This window comes from Saccostrea echinata, unplaced genomic scaffold (assembly GCF_033153115.1).
Source record: "Saccostrea echinata isolate AGI-Se365-2 ecotype Australia unplaced genomic scaffold, CSIRO_AGI_Sech_v1 ptg000002l, whole genome shotgun sequence".
Classification (NCBI taxonomy): domain Eukaryota; kingdom Metazoa; phylum Mollusca; class Bivalvia; order Ostreida; family Ostreidae; genus Saccostrea; species Saccostrea echinata.
This window is the reverse complement of record NW_026889751.1, coordinates 5,336,459-5,361,293: the sequence shown is the minus strand read 5'-3', so window position 1 is coordinate 5,361,293 and position 24,835 is coordinate 5,336,459. Positions and strand designations below refer to the sequence as shown.

Sequence of the window (24,835 nt, the reverse complement as noted above, 5' to 3'; positions counted from 1 at the left end):
GCAGTAATACAACCCATTGGGAAATTGTATTGGCAAACTATGACATTATAACAACCATATAATTTTTTCGAAATGCTGACTTTAAACAAGGTTGTTGAAATCCCTGTAACATCTATTTGACAGTATCCTTCCCCTCAGAACATGCTGTTGCGTATCGAATATGTTTGGATACATAAACACATAAGCACATGATAATGGAATAATACTAAATAAAGAAGAAAAGTTTACTTTTTCAACACTTTATATACAATAAGTCTCCGTGAAAATAAAAAAAAAACTCAGTCTTTTTGACACCATAGATAACTACTTCTTTAATAAGAATGGAGCACGCAAATTTTCCTATCTCAAATTCTCATTGTCATCTACAAACTCACTTTGATTCAACACACAAGTACATGTACTCTGAAGCTAATATTAAAAAGATGTCTGAGTTCCTCATTGACATTTAGCAATCTGTTGAAATTCCCATGAATCTAATTGTGCCCCTTTATTTTTGTATGCTCATGAAGCAGAATTAATTTAAAAACTTTTACTGAAAAGAAGACGTCTCTTGCTGAGGCCATCTTTTCCCCGGCTTGCTTTCGCTGGGCAACAGAACAAACATCATTTTTAACCATCTCCCTGCGTTCACTAAAACAATCAATCCAATTAATGATTGAACTTCTGGTAAGTCTTTTGTCTTCATAAACCTTGTACAAATTATCATATTCTACTGCAAAGGAATTTCCATGATATACGTTATACTTTACAGCCGTTCGTTGCTCGAGCACGAATGAGTCAACCATTTTTTGTTACAAGTCACCTACATATTGAGTCATTTTCACATTGTGACGTCACAAATACGGAGCAAAATATTATATAACAAATATTATTTATAGAATATATGTATGACTATATGTGTGCCAAATTTCATTCTGATCTGAATTGTGGTTTTGTAAATGTAGAGATAGTTCGCGAACTTTTTGATACCCCTCGTATGTTGATTCGATATATCCAAATTGAACTCTTACTAGAGAAAGACATTGGTTTACGCTAAACTATCAACTAAACTTTATGAAAATATGAAGGTAGCAAACAGTCATCTTGTTCCAGAGTCCAAATAAACAATAAAATCGAAAGTAGAGCAATCACAGACCCCTAATAAACAATAAAATCGAAAGTAGAGCAATCACAGACCCCTCGCACATTGCCGAACCCATTGGATGTAAAATTAAAAACCAGGGGCTTTGGTTTGAACCTTATTTTAACACAGTACCGTATGAGCATTTTCTGCATAATTTTATTGAATGATGGAAAGAAAGAATTGCTGAGCTGGAGGCTATACTAAAATGGATATTCATATCCACCAATTTTTTTTGTGCATAATTTTAAGTCAGAAAAAAAATTCCCAGAGGAAATGAACTTGCAAATCAAAGTCACGGTGTTGATTCGAACTAATTAGGAGATGAAATATGGGATTCATTTTCTTTTATGCATGAATTTTACAATTTAGTAATGCAAGAACCCCGGGTTTTCTTGGCAGAGTTGATATTGAATCGTAAAATGTCGACAAATTCTATTTGTACAGTAAATGTTCCATTACTGGCCCTGTCTGCAATAGATTTAATCTGTTGTTTGTAGTGTCCATTATAGAAAACCTCATTTAATTGTTTGCCTTATCTTCAGTTATATTTGTATCAATGAACACCTCATAAATGCTTGCTATTCTAGATGTGTATTGTGTCCACTGAAACGATTGTAACTGTCAATAGCTAGTACACATAAAAAAGTCTTCATGTTTCCAGTTTTAAAAAGTGTGATGGTTGACTAAACAGCGTAAACGTAATAGACTTTTAAACATGTGTCTCTGCTTGGTGATCGGTCGAAAGTTTACTTCGTGTCGTCGGATTAAAAAGGTTGAAACCATTATTCAAAAAATCATGCCATCTTTAAAAAACTGAAAATACATTATTGCAACGGACAGTTATAATAGGAATATCTACAGCATTACACCGAATGGACTGAGGTCTTTTACCAGCGAATCATGTACTCTAATGGCAATCTCAGTGGACGAAGAGGGCTATACAGGGCGGATAGAGAGGTGGAATATATGAGATCAAAGTATCCCGACCCCCGTGACTTTCGATCCCCTCCCTCTGAGCAGTATGAGTCATTAGGTAGCCGTGCTCTATTTACAGACGGAGTTCACAGACCCTACAGTATAGACCCCCCTGTGGACTATGGAGATAGGAGGGAGGTACGTAAAATTACACAGTACTTCATGGTTTTATCAATATTTGGATGTACTTTTTGATAATTTTTCATAAGGTTTCCCATTTCTAAGGCAGTAAGAATCACCTGTAGATGGTTAACGAGTAGGACTTAAAATTTACCGAACATAGAACGGAGTAAACTTGATTATATGATGTAGATATTAAGGGCCCTCTACACACTAAAGGAAAAGATTTTTTGGATATTGAGAAAATTTTAGTGTGTAAAGCAGCCGTAAAGGTGTAAATATTGAGCTTATTTATACATTTTCAACATAAGATACCTAGCATTTAGCCCCAGGAAAAATGTTCAGAGACAATGAAGTACTGAAGAACAGAAATCACTGTTGTTTACTTAAGTGTTCAGTCTATTCATCTTGACCTATTGAAATGTTATGAATTCTTGATTTGATCACAAAATAAGTAATTATATATGTTACATTTTAATTTATTTTATTAGTGATCAAAGGGCAGTTTACTTTATCTGCATGAAGATACCACAAAATCAGAACTCTTAATTGTGCAGTGTATATAGGGCTCTTAAAGTAATTCCGATTCTAAGGTTCAGTTAACATTTTAAATAGGCAACACGATATCTCTTTCCTCTCATATATAATATTGTTGTGAAGTTTTAAATTCTTTATTTCTATCCATTTTCCCGATATATGCCTTCCACATACCAGATAACGATGTTTGTAACTATCTATAAACTCGGGAGAAATTCATTCAAGTCCCCCCCCCCCCCCCCCAAAAAAAAACTGTATTGCTGTAAGTCAGTATTTTATCTAAAATATACATTTTCACAAAATTTACCCTAACTCCTTTTTTTCTGACCACTCAGGACTCAACATTAACGCTCCCCCGACTATCCGTTACCAGTTCAGATCAGACAAGTCAATCTCCAGACACACTTGTCCGATCGGACAAATGACTCTTCTGCCTTTATGTTATATTGTGAATAATCCTCGACATAATTCATTAACCACTGTCATTGTTTGAAAAGTTGCAATCCTTAGGGTTCAGTGTCATTTCAACCCGATACTAATAACTAACGAGGGTGATCTAGACTAGGTTAAAGACAGTGCTACTTTTTTTTTTTATATCAGTTGATATTATCTACAACTATCACTACTTTATTTCTGAAGAAAATAAAGTTCTACAAATTTGTTTATACCCCCCCCCACCCCACCCCCACCCTAAATGCAAGATAAATTTTGTCAACATGCATGAAAAGTATGTCGACTTGCAAGATAATTATTTTGACATGCGATTTTTTTTATGTCAAGATGCAACATTTAATAATATTGATTTGAAAATGGGTCATTTTAAAAGGGAAGCTTGGCATAGATAAGTCACATGTCAACGTAATTATTTCGCACGTTGACATAAATAACTTGCATATCAACATAATTATATTGCAAGTTGACTTAAATAATTTGCATGTTAGCATGATTATCTTGCATGTTGACAAACATTACAAATCTGTGAATAGGGCATAAAACACGGACCCCTGGAAATTCCAGAGGTGGGATCAGGTGCCTAAGAGGAGTAAGCATCTCCTGTTGACCCATTACACCCGCCGTGAGCCCTACATGTATGTATCCATCAGGTAGACGGAACATTCAGTCAATTTCAATATAAAAACAAAGGCCTAACAAATGGTATAAACAAGTCAGCCAAAATGCGACGCAATGATTATATTTGCTAATAAGGTCATTATAACGACCATGGAATTTACAAAAAGCTGACTTTAAGGACACACACAACGTAGTTTTGAGCTTTATTTACTCTTAAAAATTTCAATGATTGATAGACTTTTTTGCGACTAATATTATTCCTAATGTTGTACACATTCTTTAAATTAAATTGTAAAGAAAAACCACATACAACTATATTTATGTTAATTTTTCTTCGAAAAACACAAGGACTGTTATCATTTGATATCTCTTCAAAACCCCTGGTAATGTACGCTGATTTTTTGTCTACGAACTTGTAATGATACTATGATTTTAAATTAAGAATACATGTATCTTGAAAAATTATCAGTAGGTATGTACGTTGTAAAGAGAGTGTATATGTACGTTATGTATGTCCTTAAACGAGATTGTGGAAATCCCTGTAACGTTAACGTGAATAAGTCGCATCTATACTTATAAATTAATAAATTTTGCAAATAAACTCCGAAACGAGTGAACCACAGTTCTTACTTACTCCTCTTAGAATACACACGATACAAGATGATGTCCGTAAACTATATGTAGATTTCACTTGCATTGTAAGTATCGTACATTAAATTAAAAGTCTACTTTTATTTTCTATAAACAGCCATGAAATAGCAAAAACGTGAGTACGGTGGCGTTTCCGGTTGGCGGATCTAAGTTACTGGCAATTTTTAATGAAACTGACAACAAGCAATCGTTTATTTATTTCATTAAACGTCATTACTGAATTATTCAATCAAATCTTGATTTAAATGATATAAAAGAAATAAATTGTGATAACCGATTAAAAAGGGAAATGTGTAAATTATTTTTGTCATTCACCGATCTTAATATTGACGGAAGCTTCTAGAACATCATATAGCATCGAGCCCGATGTTAAAAAGAAAAACGAGGCGATTATAGCTGCTTTAACATAAATAAAAAGCTTTTGAATGAATGGTCATTGAAATAGTGGTAAATCATTGATAACACTGTAAGTTGTGAATATATTTATATATCGAAAGGCTATTACATATATGTAGTAGGTTTTCCTAATAAATTTATCGGTAAAATTTATATTCCTCACCGAGGGCATCGTGGCAACGAACCCGAAGTACAATTTGTACTTCGTAATAAACTTGCTTATATGAAAAAGGCATTATTCAAATATAATTATGCTGTAAAATTTTGCTTTAATCAATACATTTCAGTTTTTTTTAATACAATCTTTTGTATCAAATACTTGGCCTATTCCAGTGGCGGATCCAGAAATCTTGAAAGGGGGGGGGGGAACCAGTTTGGGGTTGGGGTAGGGGCCCACGGACACACCAAAAAATTGATTTATTAAATTTTATGTATATTTTGGACACAAAACGGGAGGGGGCTGCCCCCCTCTAAATCCGCCAGTGTATTCATAGGGCGTTATATAAAAGCTAAGTTTTACACTGTCAGGTTCTTGGGTCTTGGATTATAAATATGTATGTACCTTATTGATATGTAAAAAAAGAGGTAAGGTACAGTTTTTACATATCAATAAGGTACATACATATTTATAAACCAAGACCCAAGTACCTGTGAATTTTTACCAAAAAAAAAAAAAAATCTATTTCTCAGTAAAATGTGCATATTCACTGCTTTTATTCTTGACGGAAATGAAATAAGAGCATCTGAAGTACAATATCCATAACATAGTATATACAATATCCATAACATAGTATATAACAGGTTTCTCAATAAACGTTAATTAATGATGTTGCTATTTAAGTTTTACCGGGGGGGGGGGGGGGGGTGGAGACGTACTTCTACTTCATTCGGGATTTTGAACAAAGTATTTCTTCCTGCTATAAGCCTGTAGGCTGTCAGTAGAAACTACAATATATATAATATTATTATTAGATTTTTTTCTGTCGGTAGTGGTATAAATTCATTTCCCCGCGCTTGCGCGGGATTTCATCTAGTGTCTACATAATTTTATCTCATGTCATCATGGTTATGTTGCATCTGTGATGTCACTGGCGTTAGTAAGTAAATTTGCCCATATTAATATCAAATTATCTTAAAAGGTGTATAACTTACATGTCAACATAATTATCTTGCATGTACACATAATGACGTTGCATTTTTATGCCACCATAATACCTGTACAGAGTCGGACAATTTAACAATGAATTCGGATCAGTAACATATGTTGGCAACTTGTCCGATGGACAAAAGGATTTGTCAGTAAATGTTGAGGCCTGCCACTAATGTGAGCTTCCAACTTTCAATCTCTGTGTCCTATCTTAGCAAAGTTTTAAAAGCCTCATCAGACGGATATATTATCGCGTGATCTGTTGGCCAAGCAATTGCAAAATATATTTGAAAGAAACGAGTCATTTGAGCAGATTTTTTGCTCGTTAATTGTTAAATTAGAAAAAAAGGAAGATGTTTAGCTATCTTATTTAGGGAATGTGTACGCAACATTACAGATATTAAATTTTACTGATATTTAGTGGACTCGGCAGAAAAAGGATGTGAAACACATTTTTACGAAGAAATCTAACCCAGACAAGATTAATTAGAAACAGGAGGCCCAAGGGCTATAACGGTCACCTTACTAATACAACCCTGAGCAGAGATTTTCAAAGAATTGACGCATTTTCAGTATATAAAATCAGTAGAGTCCCATCATAAAATCAGAAACCCTGACCCAGGGACCAGGAATTTCCCTATTTTGATAGAGGCATTTTGACTCATCATAATTATGCACTTAGCTTACTTGCTGAATACCCAGGATAAGGAAAGATGATTTTCATAGAATTAATGTATTTGCACTGTATAATCAATAGAGCGCGGTCATAACACCAGAACCCCTTACACAAGTGCAATGAATTTCACAAATTTTGAAAGGGACACTTTTGCTCATTAGTTTGTCTGCTAAATTCTGTAAACATGGAGAAAAAAGATTTTAAAAGAATTTTTGCATTTTCACTTAATGATAACGAGAATCCCAATTTGACACCAGAACCATTGACCGAGGGGCATGAATTTCACAATTTTGGAAGAGGTACCCTTACTTATCATAACCTTGCACTTTATTCGTCTGCACAATAAAAAAAAGTGTGAGAAGCTTTTAAAAGAATTTATGTTCCAGAGAAGAAGCTTAAAATGTTCAATTGTTAACGCAAGACATACGATACACGACGAACGACAACGAACGAAAACACGTCTTAAAATACGATTCGTTTTTCAATTATAAGGTACCTGAAAAATATTCTCAAGTTTGAGAGATAGACTAAGTGTATTTTTGAAATCAGTCATTTACCAAAAATATGAGGTTTTTACGTTTTACATGTTTTATTCAAATATTAAGATTATCATTTCTTTTTGAAAAATAATTCTAGCATGGCGCTGACAATAGGTCTGACGATGAGGATGATGGTTCTTTTGCTAACTCTATGGAGAAAAGAAAATCCCTTCGGAAGCTCCTCGGACGTTTTGCTGATAAAACAGCCATGCAAGGGGTTGGGTATATAAACTCTGCAAGATTCTGGTATTCAAAAGCTATATGGGTGTTCCTACTTCTGGTGGCGTTTGGTTGGATGATATTTCATCTCATCTACCTCATATCTCAGTTTTTGGAATTGCCCGTTCAGACCAAAATTTCTTTGGGATTCAATAGTCTTCAATTTCCAGCCGTCACAGTGTGCAATATGAATGTTGTCAAAAAATCAGAACTCCATACTACATCTATTGGATTGCAAAATCTTGTCGCCATCACCGATCCGAGTCGATTTGATCCCAGGAAAAAAATTCCAAAGGTTAGTCTTTTAGCTGAAAGGATTGTTTATGTAATTTGTAATATAAGGTTGTTAGTAGTAAATGAATGCTCTTTGGGATTCTGTTTTCGTAAACGGAATTCGGGATTCTGTTTTCCCGATTTGTTACGAATTGAACAAAATGTTAGATGGGGGTTCATGTACTAAGGTATATGACAATTTACATTACAATTTAGCAAAACAAGCTTGATTGCAATCATTCGAGTTCTGATAGTCCTTCTCTAAAAGCACACAATCAAAGCGGTCAAATTGATCGAGGAATTTTCTATAAAACTGATATTATGCAATAGTGACACAAATAGTGTATTGAATAATGGCAATAATTACTTAATCTCTAATTTTCATGGGTTTTTTTTATGTTGGTTGGAAGAAACGCAGGAATTTATGTCCTCTACGAATAGTAAAAATTGAAATTAAGACAATCTGACATTTCATCATCAACGAAATCTAATCCCTACGAACCAATATTTTTTTTTCTCAAACCAAGAAAATCTGACCCCATGAAAATAAGTGATTTTTACATTATTTATAATTCAATAATTTCAAGGAAGTTTTCCAAAGTATGTGACTGATATATTCGAAAATTTCTAATTAAGCTTTACATATTCAAGAAGGTAAGTATATGTACGTAGCACTCAAAAACAGAGAAATCACGGGTTAATGTTTTAGTGAAAGTCTTAGTAAAGACCTGAAAATTTTGTTTCATTTTTGTAGAGTTTTGTTTCATTTTTGTAGAGTTGTCCACCAACATATCTAAATATGTAACTGGTTTGAAACGTTAAATAAGACAAAACAGAAAAAAAACTTGTGAGTGACCTTTCGACTAGCTAGGTGTTTATTCTTACCAGTGGTGAAATTAAACTATTAAACAAAGTACTACAAGAATTTTATAATTTCCAGTACTTTTAACCATTACTTTTAATTACACATGTACTAAATACTCGACTTACGAGCCCATACGTAATATCGATAAGTTATACTTTGTACCGATATTTCGAAATTCAACATGCGATTTAAAAAGATAAATCGAAAATCAATTTTCCTCGTCTTCCCTATGGCATTTTAATCATAAGTTGTTCAACACGATTTTTACCTTAAATATAAAAAATAACACAAAAACAGGCGAAAAGGAGTAGGTCATCTTACCCTCATGAGTCTAACAGAAAGGATTCTTTTAAAATGTAACCAAAGATAAAAATCAATCAAATTCATTTTAAATCGTAATTGCTCATAATTTCCCACTCTTCATTGAGGAGTGGATTTTAAAGCCATATTTGTTTGTTTGTTAACACTTTTGTTGTTGTAGCTAAAATTTTAAAATCTCTTCTATCGCGAAGGTCAGCGTGATCACCGTTTACTTTAACCTAAGGCACATGTAGTTAATGTACACAATGTACATAAGGATTAACTTTGTGTCACTTTTAATGGCATTTCCAATGGATAGAAAGTAAATATTTTCATATCGTACGTTACAATGAAATTCTAATATGCCTTTAAAAATTGTTTGCTACATAAATGTACATTTTAAAAAGTCTATTATTTACAATGTTTTACTGCATGAGCTGTTAAAAAAATTGATGTTGGACAGCTGAATGAGATATTGGACCTGCCGATGAGATTTTGGACCGCTATGAAGTTTTTCACATCTCACTCTATGCGGGATCAGCTAAATTAATCCGCAGTGTCGAAAAACGAAATTTACATCATGCATATGGAAGCTAGGGCAAGAAATGTAAAAATAAAAAGTAAAAGGTATAACAAAACATTTATTGACTGTAAGCTCCAGGGCAAAATGCGTTTTGCCGACCCCTCGAACCAAACTGTTTGCCTTCGAACTATCAGCCCCAGGTAAATAGGTTGGTTCTTGGATCCGACAAAACGCATTTTGCCCTGGAGCCTAGTCAGTTAATGTATAATATGTCGGGGCGACATTACTTAAGCTTTATGTGAAGAGAAAGTGTGCTCTTTTTATCTATACACCTTCCTAGAAAATATAATTTGTAAATCAATGAAAGCAATTTTTCCTAGTTTACAGCTTTACATGTATATAGTATGAAAGCCCATTGAGCTCATTTTCGTAGCTTAAGGGGGCCGACTGGGGTTTTCATTGCGCAATACTTCGCGCAGCATAGTAAAATAAAGCGTATTTACTCTTTTAAAGCAACTATTTTTACATAATTTATAAAAATTAACAAATTTAGGAAATCTAAGGTTAAAAAATCTAATTACATTTTTAAATAACTGATTTTTAAAACAATTTTTCAAATGATGGGTAGAGAGACGTCGTAATAGCGTGTTTTTGACGTTATGAATAACCGAAGTTCCTTAAGCGGGGTCATTAATTATGTCATAAAATAAAAAGTATAAAATAGATGCTCTTGAAATTTTAAACACAGGAAATTGAGAATCTCACAATCATTTTTATTATTATTTTATGTAAATCTGTGGTATCTGTCATGTTTTGTTGTACTCCATAAAAACAGGAAAATATCACGATTTTTAACATTTTGAGATGCCCCCCTCTGGAAACCAGACGGTAGAATTTTGTGTTTCTTGCAAAAAATGTACAATATAGTATTACCCATCATATAATATAATTTGAGCAAAAAGTCTATAGTAGCATTTGTATAATTTGCTCCGGAGTGCGAAAAAATGGTATTTTCCCATATAATCCTATAGTAAATGTACCTGTATTTTGAGATGGTCCCTAAAAAATAACCAGACGGTAGATGTTCACTAAACTTGGCATATATACTGAAGTCAATGTAAGGTACATATGGAACAAAATTAAAGAGTTTCTCTATAGTAGTTTTCACACAATAAAACCCCAGTCGGCTCCCTTAAAAAAATATATTTTTCGCGTTATAACGCGTAACTTTCGCGAATAAACGCGAAACTTTCGCGTTATAACGCGAAACTTTCGCGAATAAACGCGTAACTTTCGCGAATAAACGCGTAACTTTCGCGAATAAACGCGAAACTTTCGCGTTATAACGCGAAACTTTCCCTGTAAAACAGAGACATTTGCATAAGTCTACAGTTTGTTTTACTTTTTAATGATCTAGTTTATTCATTACAGTGAAAAACGAAAGACTATTTTGAACTTGGATTATCACGAGCTGAAATTTTATGTTTTCTCGCCATTGAATGTGTCTTTCCTCTTTCTAAATCTTTTTTGCCGTCACATTTTGTCTTTCTCAATGCTGTTCAATACAAGTGTTGAAGCGTATAGTAGAGGAGCGAAAATACAAGTCTAATTTAATTAGATTGAACACTCTATATAGAATTTGTAATAAAAGATCTCAGAAAATTGACAACAATGATGTAAATTTGTATTTCACGGAACAATTGTGTCACATCACATGAGTAACCTTATGTGAAAATTGGATGACAAATATTCGTATCAAATATTTCATCTCCGATAGACTCACTGAAGAAATACAACATTGTATTTTAAGGTTGCACCATTTGGTCATACCATTACTTACGAAAACATTGACAATTTATTCAAAGAAAGCAACGAGTGGAGATCTTCCTGAGAAAAAAAATTAGTCTACAGAATTTCTTGGATTCAACAAGTGAAAAACAAGAAAATCTTTAAAGGAATATTCATTTAATTAATTAGTAGGGTTTTGAGATTAAATGCAAAATCAACACTAATCTATCCATTTCTCGCATCAATTCTCTTTTACATCTTCTGAAGAAATGTCATTTATAAATTCATAGAAGTCCCCTCTGCGTTAATGTTTTTTATCTGACAGTCAAGATCACAGGTTCCTGAGTAACATGACTATATATGTATAATTTCGCGTTATAACGCGAAAGTTAAGCGTTTATTCGCGAAAGTTACGCGTTGTAACGCGAAAGTTACGCGTTATTACGCGAAAGTTACGCGTTTATTCGCGAAAGTTACGCGTTTATTCGCGTTATAACGCGAAAGTTACGCGTTTATTTGCGAAAGTTTCGCGTTATAACGCGAAAGTTACGCGTTTATTCCCGAAAGTTTCGCGTTATAACGCGAAAAATATATTTTTGTTACCTACGAAAATGAGCTCAATGGGCTTTCGTAATATAGAATTTGCAGTATTTAAAAAATTATCAGTCACTTAAAAAATGAATTTTAAGAGGTACTGTATAATGTAAAGGAGCCCCCCCCCCCCCGAATATAACAAGAATAAAAGAATGAAAGACAAAAATATCCTTGGACCCGGGGTGTATATTTGGGGGTGGGGGGGGGGGAGTTGTTCCTGTCCACAAGCACTGTGGCTTAGAGAAGATTTTATGTTGTTTAAAGAGACTTAGTACTGCGAGGGACGCACAACTTAGAAAATCTCATATAGTGTGAAGAAAAAGGCAGAGTAAAAGGAAATTGTAATCCCATGCATATATTTCTCATTCCAAAAACACAATTGTACATTATTTTATGGAAAGTTATGTCACTTCAGTAGCTGTAGTAATATTTGGAGGGGGGGGGGGGCATTTTCTGACTTCAGGCTGATTTTTCTTTCCAAGTTACAAATAATTATATTGTGCATAATGTTTTTACATAGTCGCAAGGAATCCCCAGAAGCAGGAAAGTTCATTTTTTTTTCTTTTTAATTACTTATTAATCCATTATTATAATTTGTAGTACATTCACAAGCAGACAGGTGCTGGTTCAAGCTGTCCACATCATGGGTGTTAAATCACGTGACAACTTGGTTTACAACCTATGTTTGGATCAAACTCAGTATTAACGTATGAAAATCATTATAAATGTTTCATATAAAACTCTAAGAACTGAAATGATTAGCGATCATTTTTTGTAGAAATAAAGCAATTATACATGTAAAATTTTCAAAGATAAAGAATCTACGCAAGAGGTTGTACAAGCAACAGAAATTGCGTATAAAAATTATATATATTCCTCGAAGCAGGATAGATATATAGAATTTTCTGTACTAAATGAAGTAAACATGTAGTTTGTAGTTGCAGTTCTTTTAGTTACAGTGCAATAGACAAAATATTGTGATTTTTGCAGCCTCCCGGACCAATGCCTCCGCCGGGGCCTGGTGGTAAGAAGGTAATAGCCACTCAGGAGGTTAAATAAAATCTCTCTGTGATCCCAGCACAAGTTTAACATTACTTTGGTTCTAGTAGATTAACAAAATACCTGTAATTGTGCATGTACGATTAATTTTCATCTTCTTTCAGCATGGTATTTTTTTTATTTCTTAACCAAGAGGTTAATAGTTCATGAGGGTTCATTGGTTGGTGGACGTTATTAGTCTCTTTTCTGTGGTGGTAGTTTTTTTTTATGCATTGTAATTCACAGGATGAACCATCTGACCATAAGTAAAAGGCTTACAAAGCCTTCAACTCAACAGGATTTCTTAACCAATTAGTTCTCATTTCTCGCGAGGGAGGGTAAACAGCCTAGGTAAGCCTTTGTATCTGTACTTTGCAAGTTAAATATCGAAATATCAGACTGGATTCATATAACCTGTATGTGTAGATGTTTACGTTTTCAATTTCGTGGTCACTCAACCGCAACACTCAGGAAAGTTACGATATCGAAGGAATGCTACACCAAAATTTTATATGATGGATCTTTAAGAGATCCCTTTTCAACAAAGGTTTCAACATTGAAAGACTGATATTAGCTCTGAATTGTTTTATAAGAATTTGTTTCCAGGGAAAATTTTGAGAATAGTTTTATTTGAAATAAAACATTCCTCCTTAAATTATTAAAACTTTCTTGTAATGAAAAAAGTCTCCTGCTAGTCATACTTGTTCTATGTGTTTATAAACACTTGAATGAAACATGCATTGATTCTCTACACATTGCATGAGTTCGTAAGAGAGTAAAGAAATTGTCTTTTCATAATTAAAATCCTCCGAAATATAGTTCATCGTGATTTCCATTGTATACATCGACTGCTTTGTTAAAAGCTTTGTTAAATGCACAATTATGCAGAATGTATCATTTAAAGTATTTTTTTTTATTTTATTATAAATTTATAAAGTGTTGTTTGAAATCTACGTCATTAAAAAATAATAATTAATGAAAGACTATGTCAACTGCTCCACTATATAGTCTACTATTTGGAAATTGATTAAAAAATCTTTTAAGGAATATTATTTTAAAACATCTGTCGTTTTGACATTAATATATGTGTTTAAATGTCGTTGTAAAAGTGGCACCTTCGCTGAAGAAGTTTACCATATCATATTCCACTTGAACATATATCTATACTTGTACATGTTGCATGTCAAATGCATGAAAATCAATATTTCTTGGTCATTTATTTTCAAAATACTTGTTATGATATATATAATAAACCACGTCACCAAGTGATGCTACCAAAAACTATACTCACATATAGAGCATGCACTAGGAAATTACAAAAGCAGTAATTAACGTCACTATACAATTCAATTTGTGCGCTTTTTTATCATTCAATATTTACATGGTTATAATATAGTACTACTGTGCTTTGAATGTGAAAAATATTTTCTTACATAGACAAGATTAGTACAAAAAAAAAGATTGTCTGTGTTAGAGGACATAAATATTCTACCTCGACAATTCAAGCAAATGAAATTTCCAATCTATTTTTATTATCAAATGGGAATTGTTTTTGTTGTTGGAAACCTAGGTTCAATATTTCAACAAACTATTCATACCAAGCTTTAACATAAAACACCTCCTTTCTTCAGAAAAAAAATCAGTATTGCTATTTATTTTTTTCTTAGATTATTGAAGCCTTTTGTACACATTAGTGGTTTTTCTAACCACTAAACAATTTCTTGTGAAGATGAATTGGTATTCAATGCAGGTTTCTAGTGTATTTTTTAGCACTTTTGATGAAAATGTCGGGTTCCATATTAGACATATTGTGGTTCTAGCGATTCGTATAGAGCTGAAAGTTAAAACATGCTTGACAAAAATAATATATCCTTCATATATTCTTATATAATGTTCTTATTCTGTTTTAAGAGGAAGAAAAGATTTGTTGAAGATTTCGAGAATTTCAATTTTGACAACCTAACGGACTATGGAGACTATTATGATGACCCCAGTTATAGGGACGAAGGGTTCAAGGACGCTAAGAGGGATGACCTTTACAAGGTGGAGAACACATTTAAAAATCTCTATCTGGCAATGCCAAGGTATACATTTTTGTGTTAGCTTTTTTAAGGTTAAAATTCCTTGTCATTCTTAGATTTCATATTTATGATAACTGTTGTCAAAATTGCTTTCGAAATCCATCTACAAATGCAAACAAGATTCAAGTCCGAGTTTATAAAGAAACCCATAGACAGGCCTGATAATCTATGATTAAAACATGGTAAACAAGATATGTTCGTGAAACACTGATGCCCCGTATGGCAACTTACAGTGAAGGTTAAACTTTCTCAAATGCAAATCAAATATGTTGGTACCAAAAGTAAGGTCTTGTCTCGAGGAATATAACTGTGAAATAGGAAAGCCCTAGCAGCAACCATTGAATAGATATGGAAAAGGTTAAAGTTTTTCAAAAGTAAGTCAAACATCAAGGTCAAGGTCAAATGGTCAAAATTAATGTTGCCCAAGGAAAGGACTTCTCACAAGAAATACACATGAGATATATGAAAGCCCTAGCACCAACCGTTTAAATGTTATGGCCAAGATTAAAGTTTTTCGAAAGTAGGTCAAACTCAAAGGTCAAAGTCAATGGGCTATAATTGTTGGTATCCAAAGGAAGGTCTTGTCACAAGAATTACACATGTGAAGTATGAAAACCCTAGCGTTAATTGTTCAAAAGTTATGACCAAGGTTAAAGTTGGTTTAAGTTTTGCAAAACTGAATCAATCTCCAAGGTCAAGGTCAACAGGTCAAATATGATGGTACCCAAAGAGAGGTCTGGTCTTGTCACAAGAAATACACATGTGAAATATGAAAGTTAAAGCTTTAACTAATCAAAAGTTATGGACAATGTTAAAGTTTTTGCGCACAAACAAACATATAAACAGCTAGACAGACAGACAGACGGATGGACAGGTCAAAAACTATATACCCCCGAATCTTCGATTACGGGGGCATAAAAATAAAATAATGTAACATAATAGATTTGTTGTAAATAATCCTTGTTAATATTATTAGGATGGTCAGAGTCAATGCTGGACATCAGATACGAGACATGTTGTTGGCCTGTTCCTTCAACGGCTACAAATGCTTTTCTGCGTAAGTTTGGATAATTTATTATTTTAAAATGGCTTTTAATGATTTCAGCTTAAAAGAAATAAGTTTTACAAGGAATAAAAAAAAATTCCAAACCACTAGTATATTTACTTCTTCTTTAGGAATTTCACATTGGTAAATACTCCAGATTATGGAAACTGCTTCACAATACAGTCTACCACGTTTGTTTCAAAGAATCCTGGCCCATCTTCTGGTGAGTGACCTTTTATATTCTGTAAAAGCAAGCTCGTTTGTTTAAGCATTTAGAAATTATACAAGGTTTGATCCAATAGTGATGTCACAGCTGCTATAAAATCTTTAATAATCGAAAGTTATCAACAATGTTATATATATCAATACCCCTATCTATTTTAAGTTTTGCCTTAAAATTTCATTCAGATATATGAAGTACTTTTTAAAATATTAAAATAAACACAGTGTTGGGTCTCGTCTATGGCCGGAAGGCAGGAATTTACCGACGTCGTTATGACAATACTTTTCGACACTCATTTTTAGTTCATCTACAACTAAGATCAATAAGGAATGACTTTAGGCCAAATAAAATAATATGTGTGGTTCCGGTTACCCGACCTTCCCTATTTTATACCCCCGACCCTAAACTTTTTTTTGGCAATTTTCATATTTTTTCCGGAATTTTCCCCGATTTCCATCAATGGCAGTTTCAACAATGACGGCCTCCTTGCAAAACATAGTTTAATAGTGTTTAATCCAAATCAAACTAGCATGTAGGTGTCCCCTACCAATATTGACTAGTATATTATCACACCACATCTAAATGCCATTTGCAAAGCAGTGATAGGTATTATTTCTAAAGAAAAAAAATAAGAAAATCATTTTGTTAAAAAAAAAAATAAAAATAAAAATCCCTATCTACCTACCCTAATTTTTATGGAGATGTAACAGGAACCAGACATATTTTTTTGTTTGGCCTTAGAAATAATATTTGGACAAAGTTCAAATAATTTAATACAATAACTCAAAACAAGATGCTTTACAGGAATATGGCAGTTAAGATTATTAAAAAGAAGCAAAAAAGAAGAAACGTCATAACGGCGTCAATAACATTCTTGCCGTGTTTTAATCTTAATATTTTAAAAGGTATTTTATATAACTGAATGAAGTTTTAATGCAAAGTTCAAATAAAAAGGGTATTTAGAAAAATGGTGTTGATAAAGTTTAATTATTTAAGATTTTATAGCAGTTGTGACATTACTTTGAATCAACCCTCATACGCTTTGTTACACGTGCTTGATTTCTAATCTTTAAAAGTATAGTAGTCAAAGGATTTGAACTATTACCAATATCTGAATTGTGTTCTTAAATTCATCAGGGTTGACGCTGATATTTTATACTGAAAATGAAGAGTTTCTGCAGGGAATAAGTCAGGGATACGGAATGCGTTTACAGATCCACGACGTTGGTTCCTTTCCTATGCCAGCCCAAGAGGGAATTTTCATTTCATCCTCATTTGAAACACACGTTGGTTTACGTTTGGTAAGGAATATATATATATATATATATATATATATATATATATATATATATATATATATATATATATATATATATATATATATATATATATATATATATATATATATATATATCTCAAGAAGTTGGTGTTCAAAGCTTAACATTACCAATACATGTATATCTTCATATGAGTGAACTGGAAAAAAAATGACTGGACACCTGATAAACAACCTGCATTAAAACTACAGGCTTTGTAAATGAATGTCTTTTGATATTGCCTGATATCCTTTCAAATATCTCGTTGATATCGTTAGTGGTAAAACAGTTATGTCCAAAAATAGTGCTAAAAAGGAGTGCAACATGTTATAATGACATTTTGAAAATTTCTTCTTTTTTGGGGGGTGGGGGGGTGGGGGGTGGGGGAGATCTATTCAATGATAATTATAGTTCATGATTCTAGAAATAAATTTTCCTGATAAAATTCAATATGTTGAGCTTTGATTTTTGAATATAGTAACTTTGTTTGATCATATCTGGTGCTGAGAACATGTTATACCATGTCGGGAGTTCAACTGAAAAAAATACAGTGGTGCTAGACAAAACAGTTTTTAAAATGTTAAACAATAAATAATCAACCATTTTTGGAGGTTCTTGTTTGCTCTCCTACCGATTTGTATTGTTTAAATGGACTTTGAGCTTATATACTGTTCGTTATCTCCATATTCCATTTAAAAGCTTTAAAATTTTTTATGAATAACAAGCTTCATATCAGAAAGTCAGGTATCTTTGAGTATAATGTCAGGAACAGCAACTGCTTGTTTGCTCCCAAGCTTGTAAAAACTTGCATATTTGCTTTCTTTTTCGGAAAACAAAGACCTAAAAGAACATTATTTTTTAACTATGAATCATTTACATGATCTGTTTTTGTTGCAGATCCGTATTTCCACGTTCAGGAGTGAATTTTTTCAAAAAATACAAATTCAAAGATGAAATGACTTCTATTTGTTATAAATATTTTGATTTTATAAATTAGAATCTTTTTCATTTGTTAAGTACTAATTAAAATTGATGCCAGTGTTATTATTGAAATCTTTCTTTTTCAAATTTATCAATCCAAGTATGTAATTAAGAGCCTTTCTTTTAGTTTTTTTAAAATATAGAAACAAAACAGGGAAAAAATGTTACAACTTTAAGATAATTCCACAGCAACCTTTACTGTTTAATGCGTAGTAAGAAAAATACATGTAATGCATGAGATTAAGCAAAGTTTAAATAATTTTACCCTTTTTAATCATGAACTATTGGACTCTAAATGTTGTATTTTTCATTTATTTAGAGTTTGATGTTGCTAAAAAATTAAAATTGATTTGTGTAATGTTTTTAATTTCAACCGCAGTCAGGAGTGCAACAAAGTTCTCTATCTATCATGAATGATTTATTCATGAATGATTCTTAGGCATTATTTACACACTGAATTGTAGACGGATTTTTCCGTAATTTCCCGATCATGACAAGGAGCACACAGTGAGTGTTACCGGTCGGCAAGGGATGCTCACTTCTCCATGGCACCTGATCCCACCTCTGATGTCTCAGAGGTTCGTGTTTGCTCTGCTCCTATTTTGTAATGCTTAACGGACATTTGAGCTTGAATACAGTTCGTTATCTCCACATATTTCATTACATAGTTCTCATATAAAATAAATTGCTAGGCATGCTTAATGCTATTTGTAGTTGCTATCATACTATGTCTGAACAAAATACTAACATTTTTGGACATTTTAAATTCAATTTACAAAAGTTATCATCACTGAATACGTATTTTAAATGTATAACACTAGAAAATAAAGACATTCCTAGGTCAATAATATGAAAAATTGCCATAAATGTTTCAAGATTTCGAAACGGAGAATTGATTTACAAAATTTGAATGATTTTGTGAATTATCATTTTTCAATGATGTTAAAGTCATAATTTTCAATTTTTTAAAAAATTTATTATTATTATTATTATTATTGTTATTATTATTATTATTATTATTGTTTTGCTTTACATTTTCAATATTGCCTAAATTGATCATAATGTAAAATGTGACGAAAAGAGATTAATCTAATCCTTTAAATGAGACGAATCGAGAACAGGATCAAACACCGACCCCTGGAAACACCTGAGGTGGGATCAGGTACCTAGGAGGAGTAACCATCCCCAGTTGACCTGTCAAACCTGCCGTGAGCCCTATTTATTGATCATACGCATACGGAGTACGTCGTAGTCAATTTTAGTATAAAAGCAATGACCTAACAAATTGTATTAAATATGTCAGATAAAATAACACCCACGATAGATGTATTTACAAACAAGGTCATTACGAAAACTAAAATTTTCAAAAACTGACTTCAAATGGGGTTGTGGGGTTTTTAAATCCTTGTTACATCAACTTATTTGTCAGTAGCTTGCATTGTTTTAAAAATTGATCGTATTCAGAGCACGCTCTTGTGTATCGAAACCAGTTGGGAGACTCACATGTAAATATATGTACATGTAGGTGATGTTGGAATATTACTTTATAAAGAGGAGAAGTTTGGCGATGGAAAAGCTAAAGTCGTCCTGTTTGTCATGCAGTTTAGTTATTAGTTGGCCATTATTGTCTACAGTCAGTAAAACATACAAATATGAAACAGATGTGGCATCTTCTGTGGTGTCTTTAATTTCTAGTTCACTGGGATATATCGAGTCGACATATGAAGGAAAATGAATATTGTTTATTGATAAAACGCCGTCGATATACATGTATATGAATGTAGAGTTGAAGGCTACAGCAAGTGTTTTCTTCTTATGTAAAAGATTTTGAATAAATTCTGCTTGAAGGGAATATAAAAACAGGTAGACTAATAAAGGGGTACAATTAGTGCTCACCGGAATTCCAACAAAAGTTGTTGGAAGATCTGGTCTCCAAGACTACATAGATATTGTCAATGAGGAACGCCAACAACTTTTTAATATCAACTTCGGAGTACTTTTTAGTAGTATCATTTTAAGAAAAAAAATTTTGTAGATGACTCTTTACAAGATATAACAATATGCGAGTTCCATTTTTATTGAGGAAGCAGTAGTTCTCTTTGTTGTTAAAAGCCTGCTCTTTAATTTACTGTGAGGAATGATGCTATTGATGTTTGAAAATTTTTGAGATTTTAAATTTTCCAAAAGCTTTTTCTTTTGTTTAAAACCACATCTGATTTACACCACTTCTTAATTATGTACATTTTAGTTGCACACAATACGTCTGAAGTTTCTCCTTCACAGCAGTTAATATTTTGGTAAGATGTAAAGATAAGGGCTTGGTTGAAGATTTACAGAACTCTGCAATATATCTTTGTTTGTAATGATTTTTACGAAATTTTGGAATCCTGTATACATGCTCGTATGGACGGTAAATCAAACACGCTTCCATTGAATGAAATGTTAAAGGTATTTAAACTGAAAGTTGATATTTAAGAATTTTATCTTTTGAAAGAGAACTTTAAGTATAGTTTTCACTACTAGATGTGGAATTAAAACCGAGTTCTAAAATGCAGTTGAAATAATGAGCTTTACAAACAAAGATTATATTGTTACAAGCTTTGTCAGCTGCATGGAGCCAAAACATATTTTTTCATGTAGTTTTTCTAATTCTTTATTTTTCAACAGTAACATATCGGTAAGTAATAGTAACACAGTCATCTTTTTCTTATGAAAGCTTTTTAAAAAAGAAATAGAAAAATACTACATGATTTTAGAGAATTATTGCTCTTCTACAACTGTATAGCCTATGAGTTAGTGGACATCAAGCAGCCTAAATGTTTGCATTCCTACATGTATAACTATTCCCCAAGGTTTTGACTTTCATGGTCCCTTGGTTTTCGATTCAAATTTGGAAGGGAATACTCGGTTGGAGTTTTAGACTTATCTGGACAGTTCTTCGTACCGTAAATCACTTTCATTTCGCGAGAACTTTATGTTCGCGTATTTACGCGAGACCGTCTCTGCCAAAATTTTATTCTTGCGTTTAATTCAATTAACAAAGTTTATTTATGGATCAATAGAAAAAAAATTGTGATAATTTTTTTCATCGCTTATAAATACCACAAAACGATCTCGCGAAAATAAGGTGTTGCGAAAGTTTGTTGATTTAATGTAATTCATATCTGGAACACAACTTCGGTTAGTTTTAGCTTCTACTTAATACCTTGCTTGCAGTGGGGTTTGCTTTTAAAAAAAATATTATTTATTTGATACTTAAATTAACTTTCACTTTTAATAATTAATTGCTAATTGGATGGATTTGTCAATTTATTTTTATTTTAAGAAAATTATATATGATATATCATTGAAAATTTTTACACTCTTTTCCTGGATATCTCCAAAACAGAAAGCATGCTGTGCCTTAATAATTAATGTCCTCTGCTGAAAACGAGTATTTCATATCTCTTTGGTCCTTCATAGATGTCACAGGGTTGAAACCTGAAAATATACCAATCCTTGAAAAAGCATTTTTCTTAAGTTCTTTGCTCTTAGCAGACAATAGGCTAGCATTAATAAAGGGTTTTTTCCGGTGTATTGAAAACTAAATAATAATGGAAACCCATTGAAGTAATCATAAATTGCAATAATATACTTATTTCTCATAAGCCTACAAGAAAATTCAGGTAAGTGTAGAAACAGGAGGTGACTAGTAAGAAACACTCTACTTGCTGATACGTTTTGCTCCATGTTTCAAAATTGTATTTTGCAGAAGTAATACTATAGCTTTTTGGATATAATTTGATTACATTTATTTCTATTGACAGACTGATATAACTCGCATTACGCCGCCTCACAGAAAATGCGAAGATGGCATAAACTTTAAGGCAAAAAACAAAATAGAATATTCAAGATCAGTAAGCATTCTCCTTTTCTTTATCAACTCAAAAAAGTGGTATTTTTATACAGTGGTTGAAGAATTTTTAATGACACCTTTTGAAACATTTTTTTCACAGGTGTGTCGTATTTTCTGCGAGCAGTCAGCCATGTTGAGTGAATGTAGTTGTTATTCCCATGAATACAAGGAGTTCTTTCATTTTACCAATAACACCAATAAAAATAAATGGTGCCGGACACAAAAAGGTACATAATGCAAAACTATCATTAAGGTCATCAATCAAAAGTAAGAAATGCATGTAAATGGATACCATTACTCAGTATAATTGTATTTAATTGTATTTGTTTATCATTTGAAGTTTCTGATATGTATTTGTTTATTCCTTTTCCTCTCTTAACTACGTGTTTTATTTGTCGAATCTTAATGTTTAAGGCTATTGATCGTGACCTGTGGTTTCAATTATTGTAGTTTTCTAATTTTGCAGTTTTGGCAAAATGCAGAATTTCGTTGTAAATTTGTTCAAAGTAACCTCATTCTATTGTAATAGTAAAAAATACAGTTTGTTGATTATCTTATTTTACTTTCTTGTTCGACCTTAAATTAAATTTACTGAGTACCTTTAAATTATCATTCCGATATTTGATTTTTCAGAAATTCAATGCGTTGCAAAAATTACGAGTGAATTTAATACGCAGCAGAGGAAATGCTCCTGTCTAAATCCATGCAAGTAAGACCTGTTTAAGATATGTGTTTTCAAAATTTTCAAAAGACTTCAAAGGAAAGTTTACATTAATAATTGTAGGAGATTTAAAACCAGTTGTTTCCATCTCGTTCAGTTTTTTAAATTCTCTTTTTCAGGGAGAAAAAGTATTCATTATTTCCAAGCAGCCGACAATGGCCGACAACGGAATACGCTGTATGCTTTGTTTTTAGTTTTCTTTCTATTTTTCTTTAAAAAAAATATTAAAAAAATGAAAACTCTTAATTTAATAAGTAAATGTGTTGCATACGTATTAAAAAAATCCAACCAATTAAAAAAATAATAGGATACTTTTTTCGACATAATTCATATAAATTTTATTTCATTTAAGAGATAAGATTTTTGGGATAACGAAATATCAAAATTGTATCCCTTTCAGACCACTTTGATGCAAGGGTTATGTGAAGGGTTTCCCCAGAAGTGTGAGAGAATTGTCAACTTAAGTGTTGATCCCCGATCTCTGGGGTGAGTTCGATATGTTCTCAATCTGAATTTTAAACAGTTTTTAAAAGAAACCTATTGAGTTTTACGATTTTTGTTCCAGATATAGATTAATACTATTGAACTGCTTCGTTTTTAGATTAAACTTTTTGAAAGTAAATATTTATTATGAAGATCTCAACTACGAGGAATTCCAAGAAGAACCGGAAATAGCGGTATGTTGTCACTTTACACTATGCACTAGTTTTTAAGTTTTGAATGTATCTCTTAGTAATCATTAAAATAGAACTATACTTTGTTGTTTCATGTAGAGTAAAATTTTTCTCTTGTTCTTACAACTATTGCGAAGCTTTTGTCACATTCATTGGACAAGGTGATATCAAAAAAATTAACATAAATTTGTTATTTATTTGTAGACAGCCCAGTTTGCGTCAGATGTTGGCGGAGCTATTGGTTTGTGGATCGGTCTGTCTATTTTAGCTATCTTCGAAGTAGTTCAATTTTTTGTCGAGCTCTGTGCATACGGGGTACACGCTTGGCGATTCAGTAATAGGAAAGCAAACGAAGAAGAAAAGCGGAAACATAAAGAGCAGATTAAGAAACAGAACGAATACAGTACAAAAAGAAATGTCGATATTGTGGGAAATCATAAGGAATACAATCAACATTGGAATTCAAGATTTGATATGTATTAACATCTATAACTTTCGTTTCGAAGTTTATTTTTTCTGTTGTTTTTATGAAATATGTTTAAACGATTGTAAATGCATATTTTTCCTCAACTCTTGAATCAAATGTTACTACGAAAGTTTGAACCATACAGTTTGGAAACATGTATTTATTTTTTGAAGTTTGATTTTCTATGCTGTAATTTGCTGTAAATTCCCCATATGTTGAAAAAAATATAATTTCATTTTAACTTATGCCAGTGGCAGGTTAACAATAATCAAGAGGCTGGTAGTTATCATTGACATTACTCGTGATATCGTATGACATTTCAAGAAGTTCTATACAATTTTCATATAACTATTCATTGTATGAAACAACAAACAACTCACCCCTTCAGGTCGGTAAATATTGCAAGTAAATAACCATACTGGCCTAATATACATAAAAGACAATGATTATATATATATATATATATATATATATATATATATATATATATATAACATTTTTAATACATTTACGCAAAACATGACAAGCAATATTTTGTTCCTTTTACATTCTTTTTCAATATACAGAACTTTCAAGATTTTTGAAATTCTATACTGTG

At 32.3% G+C, this 24,835-nt stretch overlaps 1 protein-coding gene across 2 annotated transcripts; it reads left to right on the top strand.

Moving 5' to 3' along the window:
* Positions 1 to 1,909: 1,909 nt before the first annotated feature.
* Positions 1,910 to 24,835, top strand: LOC133178386 (amiloride-sensitive sodium channel subunit alpha-like). Of its 2 annotated transcripts, XM_061313117.1 has the most exons (14): positions 1,910 to 2,236; positions 7,333 to 7,749; positions 12,788 to 12,829; positions 14,747 to 14,919; positions 15,893 to 15,973; positions 16,093 to 16,184; positions 17,322 to 17,485; positions 22,288 to 22,377; positions 22,477 to 22,603; positions 23,010 to 23,085; positions 23,217 to 23,274; positions 23,498 to 23,583; positions 23,699 to 23,774; positions 23,976 to 24,835. In XM_061313117.1, the coding sequence occupies exons 1-14, from the start codon at positions 2,024 to 2,026 to the stop codon at positions 24,252 to 24,254; spliced, it is 1,974 nt and encodes a 657-aa protein (XP_061169101.1). In that variant the 5' UTR covers positions 1,910 to 2,023; the 3' UTR covers positions 24,255 to 24,835. The 2 variants fall into 2 exon arrangements, with proteins under 2 accessions (XP_061169101.1, XP_061169102.1); XM_061313118.1 differs by lacking the exon at positions 12,788 to 12,829.

What these genes read in the sequence shown, in the direction of transcription:
- LOC133178386 (XM_061313117.1), top strand. Translation starts at nt 2,024, where the DNA reads ATGTACTCTAATGGCAATCTCAGTGGACGAAGAGGGCTATACAGGGCG. An exon ending in ACTATGGAGATAGGAGGGAG is followed by an intron (nt 2,237 to 7,332) that starts GTACGTAAAATT and finishes AAATAATTCTAG; the next exon opens with CATGGCGCTGACAATAGGTC. An exon ending in GAATCCTGGCCCATCTTCTG is followed by an intron (nt 16,185 to 17,321) that starts GTGAGTGACCTT and finishes TAAATTCATCAG; the next exon opens with GGTTGACGCTGATATTTTAT.